Raw genomic sequence first — 13,382 nt, 5'->3', positions numbered from 1 at the left:
GCACCATGCGAGGTGGGCGACGTGCCTGACGACGCGGGAGCGAGCGGCGCGGGGAGGGTGGGACTGTAGGAGCAAGGAGCGAGAGCACGTGATGGGCAGGAGCGAGGAGCGCAGAATGCGGTCGCACACGGGGAGATGGCCGTGGCGGTGAGTGCAGAGTAGGGCGGGCGGACAGCCACATAGCGCCGTGAAGCGAGCTATTGGCGAGCGAGTGGACATACATTTTTGAGAGAGATGGGGAAGGCAGAGAGAGGAGGCAGCTTGTTAGACCGGTAGCACGCCGGCCCACAAAGGCAGACGGACGCCCGCCCAGAGCATTACCGTTTAATTTCCCTGTCCACAACCACGCCTGACTGGGTGAAGACAGATTTTATAATCGCTCAAGCGACAGGCAACACCAGCCGCAAAGGGTCACACCACACTGAAAACCCTCAAAGAACTGGCTTAATATAAACAAGTAACAGGCCTCGGGCGTTGCCGTAGGAATCACCCCGCGTTCTTTCTTTAAACAGGCCCCAGCCCCCAGGTGGGCTGGATTTGCGTGTCCGCTGCCTAAGCCGAACAAAAGCAGTTTCCTCTCAGTTCCGCAGTGCACAGTGTCAGCATTGCTTAAAACTTTAACACCAACTGTTGAGAGAATCTGGGATGATTTTTCTCCCATGTCATTAGCCAAAATTTACCACTATCAATTACAGGTGTTAACAAGGGAAGGGAAAAACAAAGGAATCTGTAACGGAACTAGGATAAATTATCTCCCCCTCTGAACCCTAGAACAACATGTATGATATCAGCCTACAACAGCCTGCCTGTGGTGCACTGCCTGCCACCTGATCCTGCACGCTGGAAACAGTAAATCCCCATCTCAAGCCCTTCTCACTATCTGGAGCCAAACCACACCTCTTCCCACCTGTTCCTATCTCACTTCCGTTGCGGCATTGCCACACAGCTGTCCCCGCAAACCAATGAACTATACACTGTCCGGGACTAGGCTCAAAATTTACCTCCGCCTCCTCAAGCTGGAATATCAGAATCTATGTCTGTACCTGTATCTAAGCTATCCTCCTGTTTCCGCCGGTAAAAAAGAACATAAGCCGCCGATGTCTTTATACTGTCCTCGGTTATAGGACCCACATGACGGTCATCGAAATCATACCACCCTTTTTTCCCTTCATGCTGCACCAAAGAAAGCACATTATAAGCACATATACCTTACAGCCCCAACACGTGGAACAAAATGGTATTCTCAAATGAGAACAGTATGTGATCTTGCCAATTGCCAATGATATAGAAAACAGATGTACCCAAAAGGCACAGTAGGGGAGGAAGAGAACTCACATAAACATAAGCTGTATAGTGACCACCTCCCAAGCTTCCATAGTGGTTGCTAATAGCATACAGTCGATAATTGTGAGGAACATCTTGGCATCTGTGACCGATATACTTTGACAGGTCAAGATCATGAATTGGGAAGTCCACAAAGGTCTCCAACTTGTTTTTGGTGTACCGACTGTACGAAAATCTTTTCAGGTGTATTATAAGGATTTCAGGTAATCTCCAAAGGTCTAACTTCTTACTAGCTTGTTGATGCTCTTTACAACCTGGGCAATACCTGCATAATAGAGGGAGAACAAACTTACAAACAATTGAAGAGGAATAAGTGTGTGTGTGTGTGTGCGTGCCAGTTTCGCCATTCAGTACAACTACAGTATTTCTACTCTTTAAAATAACCATTGTTCCAACAACATAATATTCTACCTTGTACAGCGCTTTGAGAGCTTACACGAGAGAATGTAAAAAAACTATGATATAAAACGCTCCTAATGATGAAAGAAAATTACCACATGTCTTCTGGTCCTAATGGTTCTTCCTTAATAAAAGCTTCCAGACATGCATATAGAGAACATGTGTCCTGTGGCCTCCTAGAAAATAGCACCGCTTTGTAAACTTCTGGAAGAGAATCCAAAGAACTCAGATCATATTGATCCAGTCCATTGTCCTCCCAACACACAGCCACATGCAGACGCATATGCGGATCTTTCACCGTAATGGATAGATCCATTTCTATCTTCATGCGTTGGTCTGGGAATCTCTCATTAGTCAGGAAAAATTGCATCACATCTTCAGTCCCTGTTTCATCCTCGACAGAATTGTTGTTTATAGTGGTGGGCTCTGAGGCATCAGAGCTCATATTGCTATCTGCAGTTTCATCAACCAGACTGCTTTCGCCAATTGTTTTATCAGCATCGGCAACATCATCTCTTGATACTCTGAATGGAGTCATAACCTTTAGGAAAAGATTGCAAATAGTACTTCCAGTTACGGTATCGGGAACGCTTGACACAAGTGGAGTGCCAAAAGTCTTCCATGACTTCCGCCCAAAATTGGCAAGGGACGACCTGCACATGAAAGATGGTGATTTTGTCGTAAGGAGATTTCTCAATGTTTTTTTTTCTTGGCCCCAAAAGTGGAAACTTATGATGAACGTCTTTATCTGCATTCGGTTTCAACTTTCAACCATTATAGATTTGATTGATATCTAAACAACACAATAACACATCGTACAGAATGATTGTACTTACTCCATACGCTGGTTTCTGAACACCACAATAGGAGCATCTTCATTGTCTTTAGGAAGCCGATATGCAACCAAACGATCTCCATCTCTGATCAAGGAGATGACTTCAGAAGGTTCGTCCAAGTACCGAATAAGGGAATTATTGTAGACCTAGATCGCGATCACCAAACAGTAAGGAAATATGAAGGGCATGTTTAGCAGCTTTTGAAATAATGATTCTGAAGGAATAATGAATACCTCAGCAACTAGGAGGCGCTCATCATCTCTCAACGAACAAGCATTGCTTAACGTATTAATAAGGGTCCTTGTATCTCCAGATTTCGGTACACTAATAGTGTAAGATGATGGCCCACTGATCCCATCAGTGCTGAAGACTGTTATGGTCATTGTTCTCATTGTTGTTGTAGGCAGGGGCAAAGACAAATACATAAACGGGTCAAATGTTACAGACACTTTCTTGCAGATGGGGCAAACTAATGTTGACTTGTACTGACCCTGTGTTGAAACACCAAAGACAGTCAATATAGAAGATAAAAAAAACATATAAATTGAAGTACACAAAAGGCAACCGTCCCACTATGCACATTTGTAACGTATACACAAATAATGGGCATAATATATCTTAGAGCTGGCACATAAATTGCAAGGACTGAAAAGGGAATGTACTATTGTCCAGCCCATATCCTGTCTCTCCACCAGAATAACAGCTATACAGATGTAACAAATGTCATCAATCAATTAAATGGATCAGGAGAATTCTTGTAAGAAACAAGAAGTCTGAGGCTGTGAGGCAGGTGTTAACTCAATATATTCTAAGCAAGGGCTCAAAACCTCCTGTTTGTCCAGTAATAGGCAATTGGCATAGTTTAGTGTATGGATGCAAGGCAGGTTGTCCGCAACCCCGCAAATAGGTTTGTTTTTTTGCGAGGTTATGTGGGTAACCCGCAAATTAAGTCTATTTGCAGATTCACCGACAACCCACCTTGCATCCCTATTCCATAGTTTAGTGAAAAGGTATATCAAGTAGCCAGTGTAGTGAGACTTTTGGTGACATCGAATGTCCTTTTTCTATACAAATTAGGTTACTTTGGAGTAAAAATGTAGAATTTTCATCTAACTATGGACATACATATTGGCTGCAATAAACCATTTGCACATGCAAACCTTTTATAATCTTGCACCATCAATTGTTCTGAAATTTGAAAAAATAATTAGCACAGGATCCTTTCCTATAGCACATACATATCTAATCAGCACAATTGGTACAGTATATATGGATGATTCAAGAATCCAACTACAGCTGTATAACCATAGGCCCTAATCGATATCCCATAAATTCTCTTTGGCACCCCTAATGCAAATACCAGGATCTGTAAATCTGTTTGCATAAACATAGAAGGAATATACCAAGGAAACGAAGGGAAAGTACTGATACACAACAGGTAATAAAAAATATAGAAAGGAGACGAAAATTGTTATAGAAGAATGTGCATGTCTCGAAAATAGAGGCCCTACACTCATTCAAAACTAACCTGGCAGATATCAACTATGATAGAATCATTTCGGGCTAAATGGTTGCCCCAGTACTCATCTGCAACCTCCTCATCTGGACGGCCATCTGAATCCTTTGCTTCAAAATATGGTTTACATTTAACACGGTTCAAATCTTCATGGAGTCCATCCAATAGGAAAGCAAGAAGCTCCTACATATGTATGACACATAAAACTAATCTGAGAAACACTTCATTGGCATTGCAAAACACTTCAGGTAAGTAATATACAAGTTATTGCTAAAAAGCCAAGTAACTAAAAATCAGTCCCCAAATAAAAGCCCCCCTATAGAAACACAAGTTCTGGATATTGCAAGCCAACAGCACAATTCAATACATTAGCACCACATCTTGGGGTTCAGGCTACTTAATCCCAAAGCTGATATTAGTAGGGGATCAAGTGGCCTATAGCCAGCTATGCATGGAGTTCAATAAAGAAATAATTTGGGAGTTTGTGTTTTAGAGTCAAGATGTTTCCAAAAATAAAAAGCAAACTAACCTGTGAATCATGTTGGTTAAAGCCACTGAATTGGGGAGCAAAGCGTCCAAGTCTAGCTTTGAATTGGCGAGGTGCAACGGGGGTTCTATCAATAGCCCATAGCTTCCTCAATAAATCACCAAATGCGCATGCGAGTTCCCCCTGTTTAAGAAACATTTTGTAATTGAATTAAAGAAATAAAAGTAATATCAAATTCCAAGTATAAGTACACTATATTAACTGTAAAAAAACACTTTGGCATACCTTCATCCCAAGTGGGTTATGTGGGTTTATTTCTTTATGGAAATCACCAAGGAAATAGTCAACCAGCTTTGAAGTATGAGCCAAGCACTGGACTGCACTGTTCATGAAACATGTGTTTCCCAGATTGTCTAGTCCTGTTAGACCAGAGCCAACTTGCTTAGAGCTTCCACTTGATGAATCCAGATCCATGTTCATAGTACCACCATTGCTAAAACTTGAGCCACCCAATGTTAATGCTAACTCGTCTCTTTTCCCATCAGAACCATTAACCATAGGTTCTGACAAATCATAAATGTGTATTTGTAGAGGCATCTGAAAATGTGAAGTAAAGTGTAAACAACATATACTACAAAAGTGTAAACAACATATACTACAAAACTGTAAGCAACATATATGAGAAGATACAATCACAAGAGCAAACTGTTCAAAAGCTAAGTTCAAAGAAGTGCAAGCTAGATAATCTAATACAATAACAACAACAACAACAAAGCCTTTAAGTCCCAAACAAGTTGGGGTAGGCTAGAGTTGAAACCCATCAGAAGCAATCAAGGTTCAGGCACGTGAATAGCTGTCTTCCAAGCACTCCTATCTAAGGCTATCTTTAGGTATATTCCATCATTTCAAGTCTCCTTTTATTGCCTCTACCCAAGTCAACTTCGATCTTCCTCTGCCTCTCTTCACGTTACTATCCTGGCTTAGGATTCCACTACGCACCGGTGCCTCTGGAGGTCTCCATTGCACATGTCCAAACCATCTTAACCGGTGTTGGACAAGCTTTTCTTCAATTGGCGCTACCCCTAATCTATCACGTATATCATCGTTCCGAACTCGATCCCTTCTTGTATGACCGCAAATCCAACGCAACATACGCATTTCCGCGACACTTAGCTGTTGAACATGTCGTCTTTTCGTAGGCCAACATTCTGCACCATACAACATAGCAGGTCTAATCGTCGTCCTATAAAACTTGACTTTTAGCTTCTATGGTACCCTTTTGTCACATAGGACACCAGACACTTGCCGCCACTTCATCCACCCTGCTTTGATTCTATAGCTAACATCTTCATCAATATCCCCGTCCCTCTGTAGCATTGATCCTAAATATCGAAAGGTATCCTTCCTAGGCACTACTTGACCTTCCAAACTAACATCTTCCTCCTCCCGAGTAGTAGTGCCGAAGTCACATCTCATATACTCAGTTTTAGTTCTACTGAGTCTAAAACCTTTGGACTCCAAAGTCTCCCGCCATAACTCCAGTTTCTGATTCACTCCTGTCCGGCTTTCATCAACTAGCACTACATCGTCCGCGAAAAGCATACACCAAGGGATGTCCCCTTGTATGTCCCTTGTGACCTCATCCATCACTAAAGCAAACAAATATGGGCTCAAAGCTGACCCTTGATGTAGTCATATCCTAATCGGGAAGTCATCTGTGTCTCCATCACTTGTTCGAACTCTAGTCACAACATTGTTGTACATGTCCTTAATGAGCCCGACGTACTTCGTTGGGACTTTATGTTTGTCCAAAGCCCACCACATAACATTCATTGGTATTTTATCATAAGCCTTCTCCAAGTCAATAAAAACCATGTGTAGGTCCTTCTTCTTCTCCCTATACCGCTCCATAACTTGTCTTATTAAGAAAATAGCTTCCATGGTTGACCTTCCGGGCATGAAACCAAATTGGTTCATAGAGACCCGCGTTATTGCTCTCAAGCGATGCTCGATAACTCTCTCCCATAGCTTCATAGTATGGCTCATCAACTTAATTCCCCGATAATTAGTACAACTTTGAATATTCCCTTTATTCTTATAAATCGGTACCAATATACTTCTCCTCCACTCATCAGGCATCTTGTTCGATTGAAAAATATGGTTGAACAGCTTGGTTAGCCATACTATAGCTATGTCCCCGAGGCATCTCCACACCTCGATTGGGATACCATCCAGTCCCATCGTCTTACCTCCTTTCATCCTTTTCAATGCCTCTCTGACCTCAGATTCTTGGATTCTCTGCACAAAGCGCCTATTGGTGTCATCAAAAGAGTCATCCAACTGAAAGATTGTGTCCATATTCTCACCATTGAACAATTTGTCAAAATACTCTTGCCATCGATGTCGGATCTCATCCTCCTTCACCAAGAGATGCTCCCTTTCATCCTTAATGCACTTAACTTGGTTGAAGTCCCGTGTCTTTCTCTCACGAACCCTAGCCATCCTATAAATGTCCTTCTCTCCTTCCTTTGTACTCAAATGTTGGTAAAGATCCTCGTACGCTCTACCCTTTGCCACACTTACAGCTCGCTTTGCAGTCTTCTTAGCCACCTTGTACTTCTCTATGTTGTCCACACTCCTGTCATGGTACAAGCGTCTATAGCATTCTTTCTTCTTCTTAATAGCCCTTTGGACTTCCTCGTTCCACCACCAAGTATCTTTAACCTCGCCTCCACTTCCTTTGGTTACTCCACACACCTCTGAGGCCACCTTCCGAATGTTGGTTGCCATCTTCTCCCACATGTTGTTTATGTCTTCTTCCTTTCAAGAGCCCTCTTTGATAACCCTTTCCCTGAATACCTCTGACGCCTCTCCTTTCAGTTTCCACCACTTTGTTTTTTCAATCTTAGCTTGTTTATCCCTACGGGCACGCACCTGAAAAAGAAAATCTGCCTCCAAAAGCTTATGTTGAGAAACAACACACTCCCCTGGTATCACCTTGCAATCCAAGCATGCTCATTTGTCCTTTTTTCTTGCGAGGACAAAGTCAATCTGGCTACTGTGTTGTCCGCTACTGAAGGTCACTAGATGAGATTCTCTCTTTCTAAAGAAAGTGTTGGCTATCATCATGTCAAAAGCTACCGCGAAGTCCAGAACTTCCTCCCCCTCTTGATTCCTACTACCATACCCAAAACCTCCATGAACTGCCTCGAAACCTACGCTTGTAGTACCTACATGCCCATTAAGATCTCCTCCTATAAAAAGCTTCTCACTACTAGGTATAGCTCTAACCAAGCCATCTAAGTCTTTCCAGAACTGTCTCTTAGCACTCTCATCGAGGCCTACTTGGGGGGCATACGCACTAATTACGTTCAAGACCATATCACCAACGACAAGCTTGACTAAGATAATCCTATCTCCTTGCCTTCTCACTCCCACCACACCATTCTTGAGGCTTTTATCAATCAAAACTCCTACTCCATTTCTATTCGCGACTGTCCCTGTGTACCAAAGCTTAAAACCTGTATTGTCCACCTCCTTCGCCTTCTGACCCTTCCATTTAGTCTCTTGAACACATAATATATTTACACGCCTCCTAGTCGCGGTATCAACTAATTCTCTTAACTTACCTGTAAGTGACCCTACATTCCAACTACCTAAACGGATCCTAGTTGGTTCGACTAGCTTCCTTACCCTTCGCACCCGTCGACTCAGATGCGAAGACCCTTGCTCATTTTTCACTACATCCGGACGCCGATGTAGCGTGCCACTAAGGAAGCGACGACCCGATCCTTGCTCACTTGACACCATGCCCAGATCACGACACGGCGCGTCACGGGGGTGACGACCCGGCCCTTGCCCATTTAACACCATACCCGGGTTCCGATATGGCGCGTCGCTAAGAGGGTTACGCCCCAACGATTTTCTTTCGGGTTTCATCTCCATTAAAGTGGCTAAGTTTTTACATTGGCTCGCCACGCCTAACACAACCCTCAGAATAAGATAGCAGAAACCAAGTCATATATAGCCCTGACCCCCTACAATAAAGTATGTGGTTGACACTTGACAACTAACATCAAAGCTCCAAATAAGAGAATATACATTTTTCAACAAATATAACTCATGCACTAGTCATCCAACCTTCCTAGTTTAAACGGGAATCATATAACAATATGTTTTCTTACACAATTTACAAATTCTAAAGAAATTGTTAGCAAGTCAAAAGAAGAAATGTACAGCTTTCAGAATGTGGAATAAGAAATTTGTAATGGGAACATAAAGTCAATTAGCTGGACACAGATACCTCAGAAAGGAAATACATAATGATTTGAATGCACCTTTTCTTTAAGGTATGGTGGACCTTTCCTTGGACTTTAGAAGTAGAACATGCATCCTTTGTTCATGGAACTTTACAAGGACATGAAGAAAGCTCTAGGATTATGAGAGAAATTGAAGTGACTTGGTGTTTATCCATGCTCAGTATGAGCCAAATAATTCAATGGAAAAGAGTTCAATTCGAAAAAAGGAGATTTTGACAATATGAATCATAGATGCACTAACTTAGTACAGATTAAATACACCTACTTCAGAAAAGAATATAAGAACCTTGACAAAGTAAACATGCTGCAGCGAGTGGTAAGCAGAACTAATCTAAAGAATAAAAAAATCATCATTGACATTTTATGCAACAAGAAAGGCCAAAGTAGCTGCCAGAACAATCCCACTAAAATCACAACAGTGAGATAAGATGGAAGGCTAGATGGAGAAGATACCTCCTGATCTGCAGATTTTGAGTCATGGGGCGACCGGTTCAATTCAGTCATAACTATGTATGTTGTTCGCCCAGAGAAATCCCATATGTGAACCTACAAACATGCAATACAAGAAAAATAACTATAGCTATTTACCATTACTAGTAAGTGGAAAAAAGGATTGTCAGAAGAATACCGGCTCAGAGTCTGCAGTCAGAATCTTATTTGCTCTCTTAAAGTTCTCAGTTGAGTTGTCCTGAGTGTACCAAAGGGAGGGGGAAAACACAAAGTTAAGATATACTTATTACTGAAGAATATCATCCTTAAAAAGAGAGCAATCAATATCCTTAAGTAAACAAACTTTCTTAAAAAAGAGAACTCTTCGAAACTACAAGAATCAAGCAGAATGCAAGTACTTTGTATGTACCTTTTTGCCAATCTTCACTGTTAGTGTATATGTACCTCTGGTGGCTGAAACTCTTAGCATTATGGGGTAAATATTTACGGAGTCTCCAGCAGGTGACATGTTTTTGCCTGCAGACTTGGCAGAATCAATATACCTACAAAAATAAAATAAGATAAGTTATACTGAAAGAAAGAAAATAGTCGGATCATCATGTAAGTAAAAGAAATAAATGAGAACTAAACTCAGGCAGCTGAGCATATATAATTTAAAGACCGCTAGCCTTAACCCTTAAGTTAACTATACAATGCAACTGCATTAATGTCATTAATATCGAAAGGGTTTGTCCCAGTCTGAAAGATATGTATCAATGGTTCTAGACTTCAAAACATTCCCAGAGGTAGCACAAGATTTTTTTGTTCTCAGCAACCATCCATCCTGATGAAGGCCACAATGCAACACCAGATTTCTTGCTCTGAGACTTTGATGCACTCCTTCAAGGCAATTTAAACTTTGGAGCAACTACAGGCTATTAATCCACGACAAGCTTCATGGAGAGTCTCCACAAAAGAAGTCATATTTGCATTGATCACATCAGCGTTCTAAGTCCTGGCACGTGCGGAAAGAACCAACGCTTTATTGCACAGCTCAGCAAAGGAAAAGGGGTTCCAGCATTGCACTGTGGTCTCCTTATGGTAACTCATTAAATACAACCTTTACTAGAATGTTGGAGAACCGAACCCTAGCACGTAGGGATTGGCATCCGTCCTACCGGAAAACAGCTCACTGGCGCGCGAACAACATGCACATCAACCAATCATCGGCAGCCAGCGGTTATTAGGAAGTGAAATTAACAGTTACCCTAAATTGTCCACCTCACTCACTTCCAGCAGCAAGTCTAGCGCTTTGAAAACATAGGACCGCCATATTCGATGTACGAAATCACAGTAGCAGGATTACCAACACCGCGCGGAATTGCAGTCTGCTGGCTACCTAAAGTGACCTAGACCATCATTAGGCATCATTAGGCATCTAATTCAGTACGAGCTGATCATCCTAAGCATTGCTGGTTACTACACCCACTCAAACAGGTGATCCAAAATAAATCTCGCGGGGCATTGAAGGCAATCCTATCATACAACCATTCCAGCCAGGGAAGCGAGGAGGAACTGAAGAAGAGTGATAATAAGGAACAGAAAAAATAGGTGGGAGCGGGCTATCTCACCAGTCCCGCGCCTTGGCGAAGAGGTCGGCCGGGAGGAGCGCGTAGCTCCTGGCGGAGGCGGTGGTCTGCTCGAGGAGCTCGTCCGCGCGGCGGAGCGTATACGTCTGGTCCGAGAGGAACATACTAAGCACCCTCATGCCGTAGGATGTAGGTCCAGCCGGCGCGGACGCGTAGGGCAGCCCGGGCGCGTCGATCGCCGATCCCTCCTGCGCCTCCTTCCACCACCTGCGCCCATCGCATCTCGTCAGAAGGGCCGTGCCTGCCGGCGCGCCACCCAGGATCGGGCGAGCATGCGGGAGGGCTAGGTTAGGGTTAGGGGTGCGTGCGCTCACCTGAGGGGCACGAGGAAGACGCGGCCGTCCTCCTCCTCATCGGCAGCGGCGGCGGCGGGCGGCGGCTCGGCGGCGGCGGGATCCGACGGGTCCGGGGGCGCGGGCATTGCGGCCCGAGCTCCGCAGCGGGCGCGGCGGCGGCGGGGCGAGGGGCTGGGATCGTCGTCGGGACGGGACTGGGACTGGAAACGGAAAGGGTAGGGGAGGGATGGAGGGGGAGGGCAGCGAGCCGGGGCGCGTGCGGGGGCCTGAAGAAGAAGAAGGCGCCTGTTGTGCTGGTCTGGTGAATGAATGGTGATGATGAGGAGCCGGAGTGCCGGACGCAGGCTGGAGCCGAGTGAGGGGCTCGCGTCGCGTGGGTGCGGCTCGTCGTCAATCTGGTCTGGTCCGGTCAGGTCGGTCGGTCGGATCGGATCGGTGTCGAGTTTGGATCCGGCGATCGGAAGACGGAAAAATAAAGGGAATAAAAGGTGGGATTCGTTTGGGTCGGGCCCTCGTGTCAGTGTCCCCCTGCCGTCGCCTTTCACTCACGTGTCTGTCACAACAGTGCTTGTGCCAGCTGATTTTGTTGGGGAACATTTTTTTTCTCGTGCTATATATTGTGTGCAAGCAGGGAGTCGTAGGAATTTTTAGAATTCATAGCATGGAATGAATGCTACATAAGTACTCCTCGAATATACTCCTTTGTGTTCTTGTCGCCATATTCGACGATGGATGTGTTACGGTAATCAGCATGTTCGCTTGCTCATATACGATCGTAGATTATAAGCTGGAACAGTATTTTTCTCTCACACCAAACCAATTAAAAATAAATAATCCACGATCGTTTACGACGAAACGAACAGGCTGAATGGTGGTGCAGGCGTAATGCAAAAAGAACTAGGCACCTCCCCTTATTAATATAAAGCTGAGCAATCAGATTTTTTTTAAATAAAAGAATTAGGCACTTTGGTCGGCTTCATTCGGATGCTTTTGGTAATCTCAAGCATGCATTTTCTCTAACGAGTTCGTCTTAGGAATAAAGTTTGATCTTAAAATTAGCTCATAAGTATATAGAAACATTATTTTTTTTTGTTCCTGAAATGTCTTATTATTAGCGCTTGTACGTATCCTCTGGTTTTGTTGTAGCCTTATTTTCCTATCCTTTTCAACTGGCATGGTGTTTTTCTATGTGCCGTGTGATTATGACTTGGTGATGTCATCGGATGGATATGGACGTGGACTTTCCTTTTATTTCTTATTTTTACATGTCGCACGTGATCGATTCCGGCTAAAAGTGTGCTATCATATAACGAGAAAATGAGGGCGTGTTTAGTTGGGGAAGTTGGAATTTGGCTACTGTAGCACTTTCGTTTTTATTTGGCAATTAGTGTTCAATCATGGACTAATTAAGCTCAAAACGTTCATCTCGCAATTTCCAACCAAATTGTGCAATTAGTTTTTTTCGTCTATATTTAATGTTTCATGCACATATCCCAAGATTCAATGTGATAGCTACTGTAGCTATTTTTGGGATTTTTTTTTTTGAACTAAACACGGGCTGACTTGTTTCCCACGAATGAGTGTGTCCACACACACGCTTCCGTGTTGAAAAATATGCAAATTTTTAGGGAAATGGTACTGTAGCACTTTCGTTGTTATTTGACAATTAGTGTCCAATCATAGTCTAATTAGGCTTAAAAGATTCGTCTCGTGAATTTCGTCTAAACTGTGTAATTAGTTTTATTTTTTATTTATATTTAATGTTTCATGCATGCGTCCAAAGATTCGATGTGACGGAGAATCTTGAAAAATTTTTGCAAAATTTTGGGAACTAAACAGGCACTAAGATCTGGTGGTTTACTTGGCATGGTCCATGTGATAATCTCTATGCTTAAGATATATATGGAGTACTGGAGTAGTATTTATTTTAGTTTAGTCCATGCTCTAGTTTGTCTTGGGAGAGGCTTTTGAAGTTAGAGGTGGCTCAGGATAGAAAAAAGCATATATAGCAGAGTTTGCTTCATCTCTGGGTATGCAACTTGTTACCAATCATGGTTCCTCTCCTAGGTATCCTCCTTTATATATAAGTAGATATATTATTCTCTTT

General features: G+C 43.2%; 1 protein-coding gene across 1 annotated transcript; it reads right to left on the bottom strand.

Annotated features, from left to right (window-relative positions):
- Window positions 1–616: 616 nt before the first annotated feature.
- On the bottom strand, window positions 617–11,557 carry LOC136504641 (ubiquitin carboxyl-terminal hydrolase 8-like). The gene is made up of 13 exons (XM_066499597.1): window positions 11,294–11,557; window positions 10,962–11,186; window positions 9,761–9,893; window positions 9,530–9,589; window positions 9,355–9,447; window positions 4,868–5,179; window positions 4,625–4,765; window positions 4,108–4,278; window positions 2,813–3,070; window positions 2,580–2,725; window positions 1,839–2,396; window positions 1,336–1,609; window positions 617–1,173 (listed from the first exon to the last, which is right to left on the bottom strand). Exons 1-13 carry the CDS (start codon window positions 11,398–11,400, stop codon window positions 1,012–1,014), a joined length of 2,640 nt encoding a protein of 879 aa, XP_066355694.1. The 5' UTR covers window positions 11,401–11,557; the 3' UTR covers window positions 617–1,011.
- Window positions 11,558–13,382: the final 1,825 nt, after the last annotated feature.

This window comes from Miscanthus floridulus, chromosome 14 (assembly GCF_019320115.1).
Source record: "Miscanthus floridulus cultivar M001 chromosome 14, ASM1932011v1, whole genome shotgun sequence".
Lineage (NCBI taxonomy): Eukaryota > Viridiplantae > Streptophyta > Magnoliopsida > Poales > Poaceae > Miscanthus > Miscanthus floridulus.
Note: the sequence above shows the minus strand (reverse complement) of the source record. Positions and strands in the feature narration are given on the sequence as shown.

Coding starts and splice junctions, on each gene's coding strand:
- LOC136504641 (XM_066499597.1), bottom strand. CDS start 11,400: ATGCCCGCGCCCCCGGACCCGTCGGATCCCGCCGCCGCCGAGCCGCCG. Junction 2,397..2,579: donor TTCAGAAACCAGCGTATGGA/GTAAGTACAATC, acceptor TTTCATGTGCAG/GTCGTCCCTTGCCAATTTTG. Junction 1,610..1,838: donor TTAGGACCAGAAGACATGTG/GTAATTTTCTTT, acceptor TCTATTATGCAG/GTATTGCCCAGGTTGTAAAG.